Source organism: Urocitellus parryii, chromosome 5 (genome assembly GCF_045843805.1).
Source record: "Urocitellus parryii isolate mUroPar1 chromosome 5, mUroPar1.hap1, whole genome shotgun sequence".
NCBI classification, from domain to species: domain Eukaryota; kingdom Metazoa; phylum Chordata; class Mammalia; order Rodentia; family Sciuridae; genus Urocitellus; species Urocitellus parryii.
Genome location: NC_135535.1, coordinates 67575030 through 67591937, shown reverse-complemented (window position 1 = coordinate 67591937; position 16908 = coordinate 67575030). Strand labels below are relative to the sequence as shown.

The 16908-nt window shown below is 37.0% G+C and overlaps 1 protein-coding gene across 1 annotated transcript; it reads right to left on the bottom strand.

The window, feature by feature from the left end:
* Positions 1–15647: 15647 nt before the first annotated feature.
* Positions 15648–16598, bottom strand: LOC113191050 (olfactory receptor 8S1-like). Its single transcript, XM_026400681.2, has one exon. It carries the CDS (start codon positions 16596–16598, stop codon positions 15648–15650), a length of 951 nt encoding a protein of 316 aa, XP_026256466.2.
* Positions 16599–16908: the final 310 nt, after the last annotated feature.

The following is a 16908-nucleotide window of genomic DNA, read 5'->3' as shown; positions in this document are numbered from 1 at the left end:
TCAGCAACTAAATAAGCCCAATCCCCCCTCCCCCCAAAAGAATATGCACCTCTTTCTTTAACTCTTCTGTTTCTGCCCTGTATGCTCACTGATAAAGTTGAACTTGATCTGAAGAAGCCCTTTATTCAAGAAGGAGGCTTACTTGCTCAGTTGGAGACTAGAAATGGCTCAAGCATTTCACTTTTCTAATAGTTACTCTGCCTTTTGTCTGCTTCCTGTCTAGAAGCTGTCCTAAATCTGTGGTCTAAGGAACTTGTCTGGAGGAAGAGAGAACTAGGAAAGTTGGAGGCTGGGAAATCTCAGCTTTGAAAGATCCGTGAAAGAGACGGCAAAAGGGATGCTTTTGAAGAGAAGAGAGTGTCTTGAAGTGAGGCATGCTGTGCTCCTGTGGCGTGGGAAGAAAGGTGTATCAAAGACATCCTTCTCCTTCATCTCTTGCTCTAGTTGGAGGTTTTGTGGACTCCCTGAGTAAATCTTTGTAGACAGCTAGCATTTGGGCTTTTAGATAAAGAAAACTTTTTAAAATCTTGTTTCATGACAAGAATGTGAATAGAATTTATAAATTTGACTTTATCTCTGAAACATTCTAAATAGTTGCACAACTAGGCTGTGCTTTCCACAAATTTGGGATTGCTTAAAGATGGAACCTTGAACTAAAAGACCCCTCAAATTAATTTCAGCCTCAGGGCTTGGCATTTAGTTAGGAAATTACCCACCAGAGAAAAATGAGAATACTCCCAACTCACTGTCACCCATAATTCAAGATTGTTCACCCTAAACTCCAGCTGTAGCTGCCCTTTTTATTCAATCCCAAAGGAACCTTAGCCTTGTATCTAGAATCTGATAAATGAAGGAAAAAGACAAATTATGCTGATTGATAAAGTGTCAAACTGTCCCAAGTTCCTAAAATATCCCAGTTTGTCATGACCTACTTTTGTAAATTTGGCAAGCTGCTTCCTGCTTCCTCCTGTTTTTGTTTTGTTTTGGTGCTGGGGATCAAACCCAGGGCCTCATGCATGCTAAGCACGTAGCATTCTCCTATGAGCTACACCCTAGCCCTCAGCTTCCGCTTTCTGAGCTGTTCTCTCTGCTGTGAAACAGAAGGATGCACAAATGTGGGGTAGTTGCCTGTTACAGTCCCTCACATCCGGCACTTGGGAAAGAACTAAGGAGGACTCTGGACACCTGAGTTTCGCCTGCTGCCTCCCTTCAAGAGAAAACTATTTAGGATACTTCAAGAATTCAGTTAGGTCTCAGGAAAAGCTGTTTTCTTAAACAATTGAAAACTGTATGGTTAATGCAGTTCATCAACAGTCAGCTTGTGTTTAGTTTTGGATAAAGCCTAAAATGTTGCCCTGTGTGAGCTCTACTTTGAGTCAGTACCTGTTGAAAGGCTTTGGCTATCTTTTTCTTCTTTTCAAAAATTTTTTAGTTTTAGATGAACATAGTATCTTTATTTATCTTTATGTGATGCTGAGGATCAACCCAGTGCCTCACGTATGCGAGGCAAGCGCTCTGCCACTGAGCCCCAGCCCCAGCCCCTGGCTATCTTCTTTTTCTTCTTCCTCCTTTACCTCTTTTGATTCTGAGGAGCATCTGGTCGGTTTGTAGGGTTTTATTATTTTTTCCTAGTCTTTTCCTACTTGGGAAATGTGCCAGGCTGGCCCACGGAGAAGAGGGAATGATGAGGGCCTTACATAGCTGGGAATTAATCCCTAGAAATTAGCAGTGGAAGTTGTTCTCTGGGTTCTAGGGATGGGCGTCTGCTCCTGCTACTGTTGTGATCCAGGGAAAGAGGAGGTTTGTAAACCCTTTACTAGCCAGAGATCAGTCTTAGACTTTCCTTAGGATTGACAGGGTCTGATCCTCATTACACACCTGCTTACACTCATACTCTCTCACATCTCTCACATACATACGAACAGACAAGCCTTAACATGAGAATCACAGGACCCTGTGGAACATAGAGGATTAAATGGACAATTTATTTTGATCTCCAACCTAATACAAAAGCCTGTACAGCCTCTCCCATCAATGTTCCTCCAGTCTCTAAATGTCTTCAACTCTTTTCTAGCAGCTGTTGTGATTTAAAGTTTGTTTGTCCCCATGCTACCTAAAATCCTGATGTTTTATTACCTTTGTGACCATTTCCTTGAACACCAAAACAGCTTTGATATTTCTCATCTTAAAGGCAAAAAAAAAAAAAGAACTCCACTTGATTCCATATCCTTTAAACTCACTGCTTTACTTTCCCAATCTCCTTTATACTAGCACTTCTCAATACAGTTATCTGTGGTTGCTCTTTCTACTTGTTCACCTATCAGTTTCTCCTCAATTACTCTAGCAAGATGAAATATCTCTCATCAATGTTTTCAGCCACTTTCAGATCCAACAGTACAAAATCCAATGGTAACTTTTTTGGTCTCTTTTTACTTAACACAGCGGACCTCCCTAGTCTCCTTGAAGCACTTTTTTTTTTTTTGCTTTTGTGATATAAAAATTTCTGATATTCCTCCTTGCTCAGTGACTGTTGCTGTTTCCCTTGCTGGGTCGTCTTTAGCTTGAAGTCTTGGAGTGTTCTAAAGTTCATTGCCAAGACCTCCACTGCAATTTCCTTAGATGTTCTATGCCATCTTACAGCTCCAAATCTTCCATCTACTCCAAATATTAGCCTTGGTCATTTCTACAGCTTTAAAATAATATATATTAGTGGACATTGCACTTCAATGTTTAAAAAGCATCTTAAAGCAGTTTTGTCAAAATGTAACAAAGCAGTCAAATAAACAGGAAACAACCCTCAATTTTCACTCACCTATTGTGCATTTCCAATCATCCTGATTTCAGTCAATGATGTATTATCATCTACTCAGTTGCTTATGAAAACCTAAGACTTAGGCTTGAGCTTTCTCTTTCTTTTTCAATCTATATCTAATGCAGCAGCAAGAACTTTAACTATATTTCCAAAATATATCCCACATTTCTCTACTCTTTTCCTTTTCTCTGAGCAACCTTACAAAAAATACCATCATATTTCACCAGGGGTCCTGCAATAGCTCCTAAGTTTTATCCCAATTCTCTTCATATCCTTCTGTGATTACTTCTCCATAGAATGGCAATTTATTATTATTATTGTTATTGTTATTATTATTATTATTAGGTACTGGGGATTTAACCCAGAGGCTCTTTACAACAAACTGAATCATGTCCCCAGCCCTTTTTATGATTTTGTATTTGTTTTTTGAGACAAGATCTCACTAAGTTGCATAGGACCTCGATAGATTGCTGAGGCTGACTTTGAACTCATAATTTTCCTGCTTTAGCCTTTGGGCTAAGTCACTGGGATTATGGCATGCACCACTGGGCCCAGCCAGAAAGTTAATCTTTTAAGACTCTCACATGTCACTGAGAATCAGATACAGAGCCCTTACACCGCCCTTACACCATGGTCTGTAGGTTATTGTGGGATCTTGTCCTTAACGACTTTTTCCACCCATCTTTTATTGAGTTTCAGCTCTTTCTGTCCCTAGTTAATTAATGTTCCTTCTGTCCTGGACCCCTGTGCTACGCCTTCCTTTAACCACAATGTCCTTCCTTCTAAAAATGCTGGACCTGCTGATTTTAGTTCGAATGACAACTATCTGGAAAGGTCATCTATGACCACTCAACCTAAATTAAAGGTCAGACAGTATTTACCACATCACCCTATTTTAATTCTCAGCATAGAACTGACTGATTGCTATTTGCTATTTCATTATTCAGTTATTGATTGATTGATTGATTGATTGATGGTCTTACCTTCCTAGGTTGTGAGCTCTGTAAGAGCAGGGGCCTCCCCAGTATGCAGAACAAAGCCTGATTGTATGAACTTGAGATAGATTCCACACTATCAAAGAGAAAGGGGTGAATTCTGAATGTCATTTTAAACCATATGGGTACTAGCAAGCATTTACATGAGAACTCTGATCTCTCACCTGAGATAACTTCTGGAAATGTAGCTCCAGAGGGAATCAAGGCAAGAAATCTTTCATCTCAGGTCCGTCTGCATGAGTCAGCAGTGAATAGAGAGAAGGCTCCATAGGTGGTTTCAGGAACAGCACAAATAACACTTTCCTTCTCCTCCTAGCCTCTAAATGTGACCTTACTCCTACCAGTAAATTTAGACTGTGAAAAGATTTCCAACCTCATACTAACCTCTCCAAACTGAAAAATAAAAAAAATATTGCTAGGTTATTTTCTCACAAACTGTGCCAAGCCCTAATGTCACACAGTTCAGAGACTCCACATCTATAAATAAAACAGGAGACTTTTTAAAAACTAATTTTTATTAGAACATTATATTTATACATAGTATCTGGGTTCCTTTTGACATAATTATACATATGAGGAATTCAATTTCAATCCCCTTTCCCCTTCTCTTTCCTGTCCTCCTCCCTCCCCCTTTTCTTTCTACTCCACTGATCTTCCTTTCACTCCTGTATTTATTTATTTTTGATTGGTACTTTCTATATATACATAAAAAAGATTCCATTTGATACATTAATATATGTATGTGACATGATTATGCAAGATTCATTCCACATTTCTTTCCCCTCTCATTCTCCTATTTCTATCTACTCCATTGATCTTCCCAATATCTTTATGATATTGATCCCCTCCCCCATTGTTTTCCTTCCCTTATTTTTGCTCTATCTTCCATATATGAAGGAAAACATTTAACCCTTAATTTTATGAGTCTGGTTTATTTCATCAACATGATTTTCTTCCATTTCCATCCACTTACCAGAAAATGTCATTATTTCATTCTTCTTTATGGCTAAGTAAAACTCCATTGTGTATACATACCACATTTTCTTGATTCATCATTTTACTGATAGGCATCTGGGTGGATTCTATAATTTGGCTATTGTAAATTGTGCTTCTATAACCATTGTAGTGGTTATATTTAATTCTGATTTAATTCTTTTGGATAAATAGCAAACAGTGGGATAGCTGGATCATATGATGGTTCCATTTCTAGTTTTTTGAGGAATCTTCATACTGCTTCCCAAAGTAGTCCCACCAACAATATATGAGTATACATTTTCCCCACAACCTCACCAGCATTTATTATTATTCACATTCTTGATCATACCATTCTATTTGAAGTGAGATGATATCTTAGTGTAGTTTTGATTTATATTCCCCTGATTGCTAGAGATGTTGAACATTTTTTTAAATATATTTGTTGGCCCCTTGTATTTTTTCTTTTAGTTATTTTTCCCATTTATTAGTTGGGTTATTATTATTATTATTATTAATTAGGCATTGAATGTTTTCTTTATATATTCTGAATATTAACCCCCTGTCAGAGGAGTAGCTGGCCGAGATTTTATCCCATTCTGTAGGGTCTCTCTTCACTCTCTTGTTTCTTTTTAATTTGATGGCATCCCATTTGTAAATTCTTGGTTTTATTTCTTGAGCTTTAGGGGTCTTGTTGAGGAAGTCAGTCTCTATACCTATATGATAGAGTGTTTTCTTCTAGCAGTTGCAAGTTTTCTGGACTGATTCCTAAGTCATTGATCAATTTCGATTTGACTTTAGTGCAAGGTGAAAGATAGGGATCTAATTTCATTCTTCTGTACTAGATATCAAGTTTTCCCAGCACCATTTGTTAAAAGGCTATCTTTTTATAACATATATTTTTGGCATCTTTGTCAAGTATCAGGCTGTAAGTAATGTGGCTTTGTCTCTATCTTCTCTATTCCACTGGTCTTAATGTCTACTTTGATGCCTATACCATGCTGTTTTGTTACTATAGTTCTATAGTATAATTCGAGATCAGGTATTGTGATATCTTCTGTGTCATTTTTCTTATTCAAAATTGCTTTTGCTATTTTGAGTCTCCTATTTTTCAAAATGAATTTAAGGACTACTTTTTCTAGTTCTGTGAAGAATGTCATTGGTATTTTGATAGGGATTGCATCGGATTTGCATATTGCCTTTGATAGTATGAACATTTTGACAATATTAATTCTGCCTATCCAAAAACACTAGAGGCCTTTTTATATTCTAAATTATTCTTCAATTTATTTCTTCAATGTTCTATAGTTTTCATTGTAGAGATCTTTCACTTCCTTAGATTAATTTTCAGTTATTTTATTTTTTTGGGGGGGGGCATTGTGAAGGGAATAGTTTTCCTGATTGCTTTCTCAGCTGAATCACTGTTGGAGTATAGACAAGCTTTTGGTTTATGAGTGTTGATCTTGTATCCTGAAACAGCAAATTTTTATTTTAGGGCTACTAAAAGGATTATGAATATTATCCCCCCAAAAACCCTTCACTTTCTTTTTCCTGCAGCAGCTGTCTTTAATTTCTTAGTTCAAGGCTTACTTCTTCCGACTGTGCATGCAAAACACAAATATAAAGAACTCTGGGAATCAGGGAACATGGTAACAGCAAATCATTCACAGCAACAAACCATAGATTGAATTTATGTTAGAGCCTGCCTAAAATAAGGGATCCTTGAGAACAGCTCCTTGCAGAATGAGGTATTAAAGAAGTACTTGAAATAGAGATTTGATGACCTGGCAGAGATTGAAGTTTCATTGTTCTTGGAAGACACATGAGGTTTCATTGATCACAGTGAGTAACTTGGGGCTTTATACTGGCATGAAATCCCTGGGTTTAATGGGAATGTACTGAATGATCTGGCAAGAAGTAAAACAAAAGTAGAGATAGGAAGGCATTCAAGACAAAGTTTATTTATATAGAATTTTATCCAAAAAATAACTGAATCTTTTTCATTTTCATTTTCTGTAACCCACAGTCCTGACAGGTGAACAGAATTGGAGGTTATCATAACAGCAGAAAATTAATGCTCTGCAGTTCATAGGAGTGGGATGTTGGTTAATGATCTAGTGAGCCATAGGGAACTCAAAATATCTTTGTGATGTCCTTTCTTCTATCCTTTCCAGACTGTGCAGTGCCACGACTCTAATCTTAGCTTCCCCGGAGGTTCACAGCCCTAAAAAACTGGAGACTGTTCCAGAGAGGCCAAGGACGAAAGCAGGACATACAAAAATAAAGATGACCTTGAAAACAGACTAGAATCAAGTTATTAATTCTAGGGGTCTCCTCCTATGATCTTTGGAAAAAAGTTTTTCGTATTTCAATTTTTCTAGTTTTTTTAAAAAGGCATGTAACAGCATCTCTCTTGTATGGTTTAAGAATTTATTTAGATAACCGATGTGCAGTGCTCAGCATACTTTTGTCAATTGGTTCTGATTACATTTATATGTTACTAATTGCCTTATTTTTAATGTATAGATATTACTCCCCCAAAAGAAGAATCAATTCTGAGGGCAAATCAGAACATGTTAATGAACAGAGAAATATAAACCAGATCAAGGAGTGAGAAATGGAGTTGCGTGGGATGTGAACAGGGCGAATCCCTTACAAGATCAGAGATGTAGAAGAGTTCAAAGACCAAAGCACAGAGCCAGGGAGGCACCAAGAGGAAGGCTTAATGGGAAGTCACAAGCGGCTCAGAAGCTGGCTGGGGGATACAAAGGCAGATCTAGCTTTTGTCCTCCCCAGTGGAGAAAGCTTCCAGATGCTCTGACTTGTCAGATGAATGTCTCAACAAACCATCATGCAGGCAGAAAAGAACAACTAAATCTCTGTAGGAAGAGAACTCTTTTGTTCATGGAGATGCCAATAGTAGAAAAAAGAAATATATTAGTTCATACGTGATATGGTTTGAGTGCATACCTCAAAAGTTCATGTTAGAACCTTAATTCCTCAAAGCTGCAATATTGGGAACTGGGGCAAAGGTGGAGGTTGTTTGAGTTAGGGGATGGCGCCCTCATGCATGGATGAATTTCCCTCTCTGGATTAAATAACTGGGTTAATTCTCCCAGTAGTGAGTAAATTCATGCTCTCACATGACGGGATTAGTTACTACAAGCGTGAGTTGTTGTAAAGCAATGCCGTTCCTTATATTTTGTCTCTTTTGCACACACCCACCTGCCCTTCCACTTTCCTCCATGAGTTGAAGCAGCACCAGAAACCAAGCAGATGCCAATACCATGCTATGGATTTCCCAGCCCCCAGAACTGTGTACCTACATATGCTTTCCTTTATGAATTATCAAGTCAAGTCTCAAATATTCTGTCAAAGCAACAGAAAACAGGCCAAGGCATTGTGTCAGGAGCCGTCCAGACCAAGATCTTCAAGTCTTTTTCTAGATTCTTCTAAGCTTTGGATGCTGTGAATGCAGAAAGAAAAAAGAAAGAAAGAAAAAATACAATTTTAAGTAGATCTGATTCTCAATATATACATATGTGAACGATTATTCAGACTATCTCAACTACCACCACACCGTTCCCACCCCCCCATTGTTCTAAATATTTTTCCCACAGGTGTTATTCAGATAAAGACTTCTCAGAAACCTTCGGGAAAGCAGCTACACTTGGATAGCCATTGGGCGGGAGCTGAGCCTGCAGGCTCGGGAGACAGCTGAGTAAATGCCTTAAATTCCTTAGAGTCCATCTAAATGCTTGTTTTGATCTTATTATCTTAGAAATTTTCTTGTAGGTATGTATTGACCAAGACGGTCTTTACATTCCTCTTAGTTTAACTTAAAAAACCGTTGAGTACAGACCATTGGTCACTGTTTTCTTAAAGCATTTACTTAAGAAAACTTGATAAATTACTTCCCTACCTCTTTGAATTGTATGTAAATATTCTTCCAGCCTCTTGTCAATTTTACTACCCTGTAAGTGCCTTTCTCAAGGACCTAGGAACTATCTCTTTGAAATGCAAACATCAAAGGACAAACCATCCCTATCTCTCAGTCTCTGTGGGAGGGTAGGAGCCTAACTTAAATAGATGCCAATTAGCAAGCACAGATGGCCTAATCACAGAGAGAGAGAGAGAGAGAGAGAGAGAGAGAGAGAGAGAGAGAGAGAAACATTTGAAAACTCAGAAATAACTCATTGTGCTGGACACATCCCATTGATTGACCTTCCTGATAATGTCTTTCAGTACTTTTCTACTAACCCCAGTGCTTAAAATTCTCATTGTTTCAGTGGAGTTGAGTTCAGTCTCTTTCTCCTCTCTATTACAATAGTCTTCAAAGTCTTCCTTGCCTGTTTAGCTCAGATGAACATTTGCTGTGACAGTACATATTGATTGGTGGATTTAATTATAACTCATACACATTGCATTGAGTTAAACATAATGTCTTAGCTAATAGCACACTATCATTGTCATTTCTTAAAAGGCCCCATTGGCTCATTTTCTTCTAAACCCACAATCTACTCTTCTTTCTGTCTTCCACTGGGTGTCTCTTCTAATGTGTTTGTTTCTCATCCTCTTTTAAGAACCAGTTTTGTTATTGTCAATGGTTGAATTTTAAAAATAGAAATAAAAACGAAATTACTGTATGAACACTAGAAAATAAGATAAATTACACATATGTGATATTGATATGTTTATTTGCCTAAAAAATCCAAAAGACTCTAAAACAAAATCATTTGGACCAATAAGAATTTAAAAGAACACCATGATATGGATAGTGAGTCTATCAATATTCACATACAGACAATAGAATATATTTAAAAGAGTAAATATTTTGTTAAATAATAATTGTGAGATTATTAAAAGAAGAGGCTCTGTTTTCAGATTCTAGGGTGAAAATTCTTGCCCTGAGAATATATTTGCCTCTGTCTCAGTTGGGAAAACCCTGCTAATGCATTGCAAGAAGTTGATGAATCAGGAAGCTGCCATTTTTACTACTAATTGCCTGACTCCTGGACACCTATCTTCATGGTAACACTACCTGTTTCATCTAGAAGGCAAAAGATAAATCAGGATATTATTGCTTCTTAAGAATTATCTCTCTCTGCCAAGATTCATAGGAACAAAATACATCTAATTAATTGCACCTAATCATGTCAGGAAGCCATTCTTTTTAAATTTCTAGAATTTGAGATCTAGCAGGGTATTAAAGTGAATATGGAACAATTTAATATAGTATCTGATAATACTGAGTACCCTACATTCAACAGCTTTTTTCATACTAGAAATTGTTTCTCATATTATAGAAATAGGTAAACATACTCAGTATGGTGACAAACCTCTCAAATTCTTAAAAGATACATTTTACATGAAAACAGTATTTCTTCAGAGGACATTAAGCACTACTGAAAAGACTGAGAAACAATTTCTTGTTTGGGTTGAAAAGACTTTAAATGAAAAGATCAGTTTTTCTCAAGTATTTGCAACTGATTAAAGTTCATCTGGGATCCTAATTTTTTTCATAATTTGATAAGAAAATCTTAATATTCAAATGCAATAATAAATTCTTGAGAATATACATGAAAATGGTGACATGTTAAACACATGTGAGATCTCTTTTACTAGGTATTAGAACAACTAATATGTTTTATAAAGAAAAGGGCAAATTCTAAAATAGTAAACCTGGACAGAGCTCCCAATCTATGTCACACAGATGACAAAAATTATTTCTTTTTTTGAAGAAGGAAAATCTTTTTAAATAAATGTATCTGTCAGAGGTGGTATGCATTTACACATGAAACAGTATACTTCCATCTCATACAATTTACCTAAATAATTTATTAATTATTTTATTTTTATATAAAAGATGTTAGAAGAATGCTTGAAGACTATATAATTATGAGGTAAGGGAGACCTTCCTAGCAAAGCTAGGAAATTTATACAGGAAGATTATAATAAAAAGTGTATTTGGCTTTATTCATTTTTGTGTGGGGGGGGCGTGTACCAGGGAGCCACTGGGATTACGGGTGTACACCTGGCTGGCTATATGCAATTTTAAATTTTGGATGGTGGAAATATTCCATAAGTATAGAAAACAGTGAAATAATAGAGGTTAAAAATTTTTCCAGCAACTTGGAAAGAGATAATGTATGAAATATTCCAAGAACTCTTGCATATAGAAAAGGAAAATTCAAATGCTCAAAGAAAACTTAGCAAAAGATAAGTACGGAAAGCCACAAGCACACAATACCAAATGGTTCGGGAAAATGAACATATGCAAAAAAAAAAAGTCACTAGTGTTCAGAGAAATAAAAATTATTATAACATCAAGAATTCGTTTTTTACCCACTTGAATGCCCCCAAATAAAAAAATAAGGAAGTTGCCCAGTCTAGACTGGAAAGCACTGTGGCTTCATCTAATAAATTGAATATAATGATCTACTTTGGTTTGTGTGCTAGTATATAGAAATACAATTAAATTTTCAATATCTTGTGTTTTTTACCTTGTGACTTTGCTAAATTGACTTATTATTTCTACTAGGTTTTTTTGTAAATTCCTTTAAAATTTTGCATTATTCTATTAGTAAATATAGTTTTTATTTTTTCCATTCCAATTTGTGCCTCCCTCCTCCCACCCCCAGCTACCCTATTTTACTGGCTAAAACCATCCTATGGTCTTGATTAGAAATAGTAAAAGCAGACATACTTGCCTTCTTTTTCATTTAAGAGGAAGAACACTTGATATTTCCCCCCCCCTTAGACATATGGTAATTTGACATTTTTTTTGTATATGCTAACTTAAAAGTTAAGAATGTTCTCTTTTATTCCGAGTTTGATGAGTTATTTTATTTTTAACTACACAAGTTAAATATTATCTAAGAATTTTTCTACATCTGTTTAAATGATCATAGGCTTTTCTTTTGTGATCTAATAATAAAATGAATTATATTGTGTCATTTTAGAATGTTAAAGCAATCTTGCATTCTTGGAGGCAGCACCTGACCCCAAGAAAACAAGATTATTATGCATGAAGTATTACCAATTTAAATATTGCTATATTTCTCTTGATAAAGTTTGGTTATGAAATTTTGAGTGTGTATTCATGAGTATATTTGCCTGGCATTTTCTTTGATCTTGGTATCAGGACCTTCGACAGTAAATTGGGAAATATTCCTCCTCTTCTATATTTTGGGAGATTCTGTTTACAGTTAGTACCATTTCTTTCTATAAATATTTGTTACAATTCACCATAAGGGCATCTGGATCTAGAGTTTTCTTCAAGAGGTTTCATTTTTATAGGCCCACTCAAGTGTTGCAAACTATACAATTTTAAATGTTTTCAGTATCAAATATTGGCAAGAATTGGGAGAGCAACAGGATTTTTTCTATACTGTTGGTGGGAATAGAATTTTACAGAACCTTTGGAAAGCAGTTAAGCAGTTTCTTATAAAGTTAAACATTTACTTACTACACAATACAGCAATTCTATTCTCAGGGATTTACCCAGATAAGTGGTCAAGTACGCCCTCACAAAGATTTCAGTTCATATGTGTGCACGGCAGGATGAATCACTGCTTCAGCATCACTATGCTGAGGGAAAGATACCAGACACAAATGACAAGTTTATTATGATTCCATTTATATAAGTTCTATTTATATGTAAGATTCCATTTATATGAAAGGAAAAAAACAGTCATTCAGAATTAGTCTGTGGTTGCCAAGAGCCCTGGAGTGGGAGGAGATCTATGGTAAAAAGACTTGAGTGCACTTTTTGTTGTAATAGAAATGTTCTGTATTATGATTGTGATGGTGGTTAGTACTACTACATTTAACTTTGTTAAAAATTATCCATTTGGGGCCTGGGGTTGTGTCTCAGTGGTAGAATGCTTGCCTAACCTGTGTGAGGCACTAGGTTCGATTCTCAGCACCATAAGTAAATAAACAAATAAAGGTTCATCAACAACTAAAAAATTTTTTTAAATCCATTTGTATTCAAAATTGGTGAATTATATTGTATGTAAGTTATACCTCTGTGAAACTTATTTAAAAAACAAAAATTAAAAACTAACAGTAGAATCATACAAAATGAAGCTTATAAAATAATCTAAACATAAGAATACATATTTAATGTTTATTAGAGTGTTGTCTGTGGTATCAAAACTACAAGAAACATGTATGCCTGTCTATGGGACAATAGTGAATAAATTACTGTACATTCCAACAATAAAAATATTATGCTGGCAACTAAAAAAGACTGAAGTAGAAATGTATCACTTGACTTGGAGCAATTTCTTCACGTAATGGTTGCAAAATTTAAAACACTTGTTATATGCTTTCCTAGAAAAACACAGGTGTCGAGAGCCATCTGTGGGCTGTGTGTGGACTACATTGAGCATTGAAGCCCAATGAATAGGAGAATCTGGTATCTGGGAACTTCCAGTGGACATTTCCTCTAGTTGACTATCCAGTCACATTGTGAGCCCTATTTAGCTCCGCCCCAGGTCCCATACAGCATTGGGGATGGGAAGTTGGAGATGGGATGACCTGCTATAGCTGTGCAGCCATTCTGGGATGGGTGTGACCTGCCAAGTGCCAATCAACCTGCTGCCTGGAAGACATCAGGAAGCAAGGCTTCACCCCTGTAACCTTATCCCTGCCTTTGTCGTACCCTCTTAAATAAACCACTGGAGTCATTTTCTAATTGTCTAGCTCCAGCTCTTATGTGGACTGGGCCTATCAGGGGCTCTACCTTTTTGAAACCATCTTTCCAACTTTGTCTTTTTTTCTTCGCTAATTATTCTAGACTTTAATATCTTAGGTGGTTAACACCCTCATTGGCAGGAAGAACCCCCAAGCGAGGGGCTGATCACCTCTTCATACACAGGCACAGCAAACTCTATATATTTGCATAAGTAAATGCACATATATCCACATACATCGATATGTGATTGTATATGATTGAAAGAATTTGATGATATACATTGAAATATTTATTGTACTAGATTGTTAATATGAGTTACTATGATGGGATGATGTGAATAAAGTATATGAGGAGAGAAAGAAAGTGTTGGAAAGCCATAATGAAATAAAAAATAGAAGACCTTGCCATTTATATAATTTCCTTTAACATTTAGTTAAATGTGCAGATGTACATATGTATATATTATGTCACAAAATAGTTAAAAATATAAAAGCACAACACTATGATTACTATCCTTGGACAGAACACTATATTTCAACTATTCCCCAGATCTTGAAGACCTCCTCCCTTGTGGTCCTAAGTTGGCAGCAGATGTGTGTGACTTCATATTTCTCTGAAAAGCTCTGAGATGTCCATCTGTTCTGGATAGAGCTGGATAGTGACTTCTTTGACCCCTCAGTTCACTCTTCCAGAACTTCACTTTCCTGGCTCATCCCCCAATTATAAGACCTAACTGCTGTTCTGCATCACTTATCCTGTGACATTCTTGTGGCTTTGGTTCTCTGAATAGTCATAGATGCATGAACAATAATGCATTCAAAACGTGTTGCAAGCCATGGAATCAATAATCTGCATTATTTGGGAATTGAATCAGCCCTATACAATAAATTTTCACATGTAAATGAAAAACCTTGAAGTTTATTCTTATTAAGGCTAGAATTTGGAGACAAGTTTGTCTTACTTGAAATTTCCAGTATAATGCCTTTTAGGTTTGTTGAAATCAGAAATAGGATTATGTATGAACCATTCAGCTGAATTCTTGGCATAAGCATCTTTAAAATGCTTAATTATGGATAAGAAAATGACCACTTCTGATCTCAGTACAGAGATTCATGGACAGTCTCATTAGGGCCCTGTCTTCAGATTGTCTTACTTCCAACCACCTTCTCCTTTTGTTTGTCACTGGTTAATATATAAATTCCCTGAAGGAAAAATTGTTTTTTTTTCCTAGTTTGGGTTATGATAACTTTTGTATTATTGCATAGGTGATCTACTGCTAAAATAATGTTGCATAAAGAACTAATTCAAAAATAAGTAACTTCAACTAGTAAACATTTATTATTATTCATGAATCTATAGATTGGTTAGTTCTCATCTTGGCCGAGTTTGCTCATGTTACTACAATCCTCTATGGGTAGAGTAGGCAGCATTACTAACCCTCACTGGACTCTCACATGCTGGGGTTCAAGTGAGTATATATTGGTCTCTCATCTTCTTCTAGGCTAGCTTCAACTTGTTCTCAAGACAGAGGCAGGAGGCTAAGACAGAGGAAATGTGCAAAACCATCTAAGGCTCAAAGCTAGCATTCTTTGGCCTGAACAAATCATAAGTTCATCCCAGATTTAAGGGCCAAGAAAATACACCTCTTCATAAGAAGAGCTGAAAAGTCACATTGCAAAGGGTTTGGATACAGAGGAAGATAAAAAATTTGAGCCACTTTTGCAATTAATTTACCATACTCCTGGGCCAGTCATTGCATGCGGGGGTTGTAATAGAATTAGCAGCCCACCCAGATTCCATAATCAGTCCCATTGTAGTAGAGGGCAGGACACTTTGATTGTCAGTGCTAGTAATGCATATGTAATGCATAGTGGAATTTTGCCAAAAGGAGAGTTGGTCCTGTTATTAAGAGAAAGCAGAAAGCGTTCAGGGCAGCAAACACAAATGTCCACTACAATGTAAATAATAAATCAACACATTTTAGAGTAATTTCAAGAGAAAGAGTCAGTTGAGTCAATGCTTTGTCTCTGCACAGGATTAATCTTAAAGCAACCAAGGAAAATGGCATTGCTGAGAAAAAGGCCCTGTTTTCACACAGCATCAGGCTTTGATGGCATGTGGGTTCAATCTCTCTATATCTTAGCTTCAGTTTTCTCAAGTTTCTTCTTCACCCGTGTCTATGACCAACTACTTTACAATGCTGGCAATATTTTCCAAACAATTTTCTTATAGCTGTCTTCACCTCCTTGTTTTTCAGGCTGTAGATGAGGGGATTCAGCATGGGAGTAATTATGCTATACTGCAAAGAAAAGATTGACTCCAAGGGAGAACCTGAGGCTGGTATGGCATAGCGTAAGCATGCTGAGCCAAAATAGAAGAGCACTACAATGAGATGAGAGGAGCAGGTGGAGAAGGCCTTGCTTCTGCCTGTGGTGGAGCTGATGCTCAGGATGGTGGAGACAATGTAGCCATAGGAGGATAAAATCAGGAGAAAGGTCACAAAGGCAATTATGAGAGAAGAACAGAGCATGACAATGATATTGGTCTGGACATTAGAGCAGGAGAGATGGAAAAGAATAGGGAGCTCACACATGTAGTGGTGGATGGTTCTATACTCACAGAAGTCCAAATTCACAGCTATAAGGATATTAATGAGTGCATTCAGGAAGGCCAGGCTCCACGACCCCCATGCAAGCCCCTCACAGAGCTGCTTGCTCATTATCTGTCCATACAGCAGAGGGTGGCAAATGGCAGCATATCGGTCATAGGCCATGACTGCAAGCAGGCAGGCTTCAGTGGCCCCGTTGGCAAACACAAAGAAGGCCTGGGCCAGGCAACCCTCCACAGAGATCGTTTTTGTCTTAGACATGAGGTTTTCCAGCATCTTAGGCATGGAGACTGATGAATACCAAAGATCCAGGAAAGAAAGGTGACCCAGGAAGAAGTACATGGGTGAATGGAGGTGAGCATCAGCCATTATCACCAACAGCATCATGAAGTTCCCTGTCAGGGTCAGGAGGAAAATCACAAGGAACAGCACAAAGAGCACAATTTGGATCTGGGCATCAGCAGACAGCCCAAGGAGGATGAAATCAGTGAGAGCACTGACATTTTGCATGGCTAATGTAAGGATCTTTCCCTTGGAGTGGATGAAAGAAAAATGATAAAACTCCCTCTTCTGTTCCCAACTTATTGAATGCATTACTTCTCTTCTTCAAGTAGATTATTTCATGATGATCATGGAATCCAAATTTCATTGACTGTTGATAGAGACACCACAACAACTTTGATTAATGCCACATGTCTGCATTGATCATTCCTCCCTCTATGACCCAGGCTGTCAAGTTTTTCTTCTGTTTTATTTTGGTCTTATGAGGTGAGTTGAAGATACAAATGACATGGATAGTGAAAAAATGATGGATTTGAGA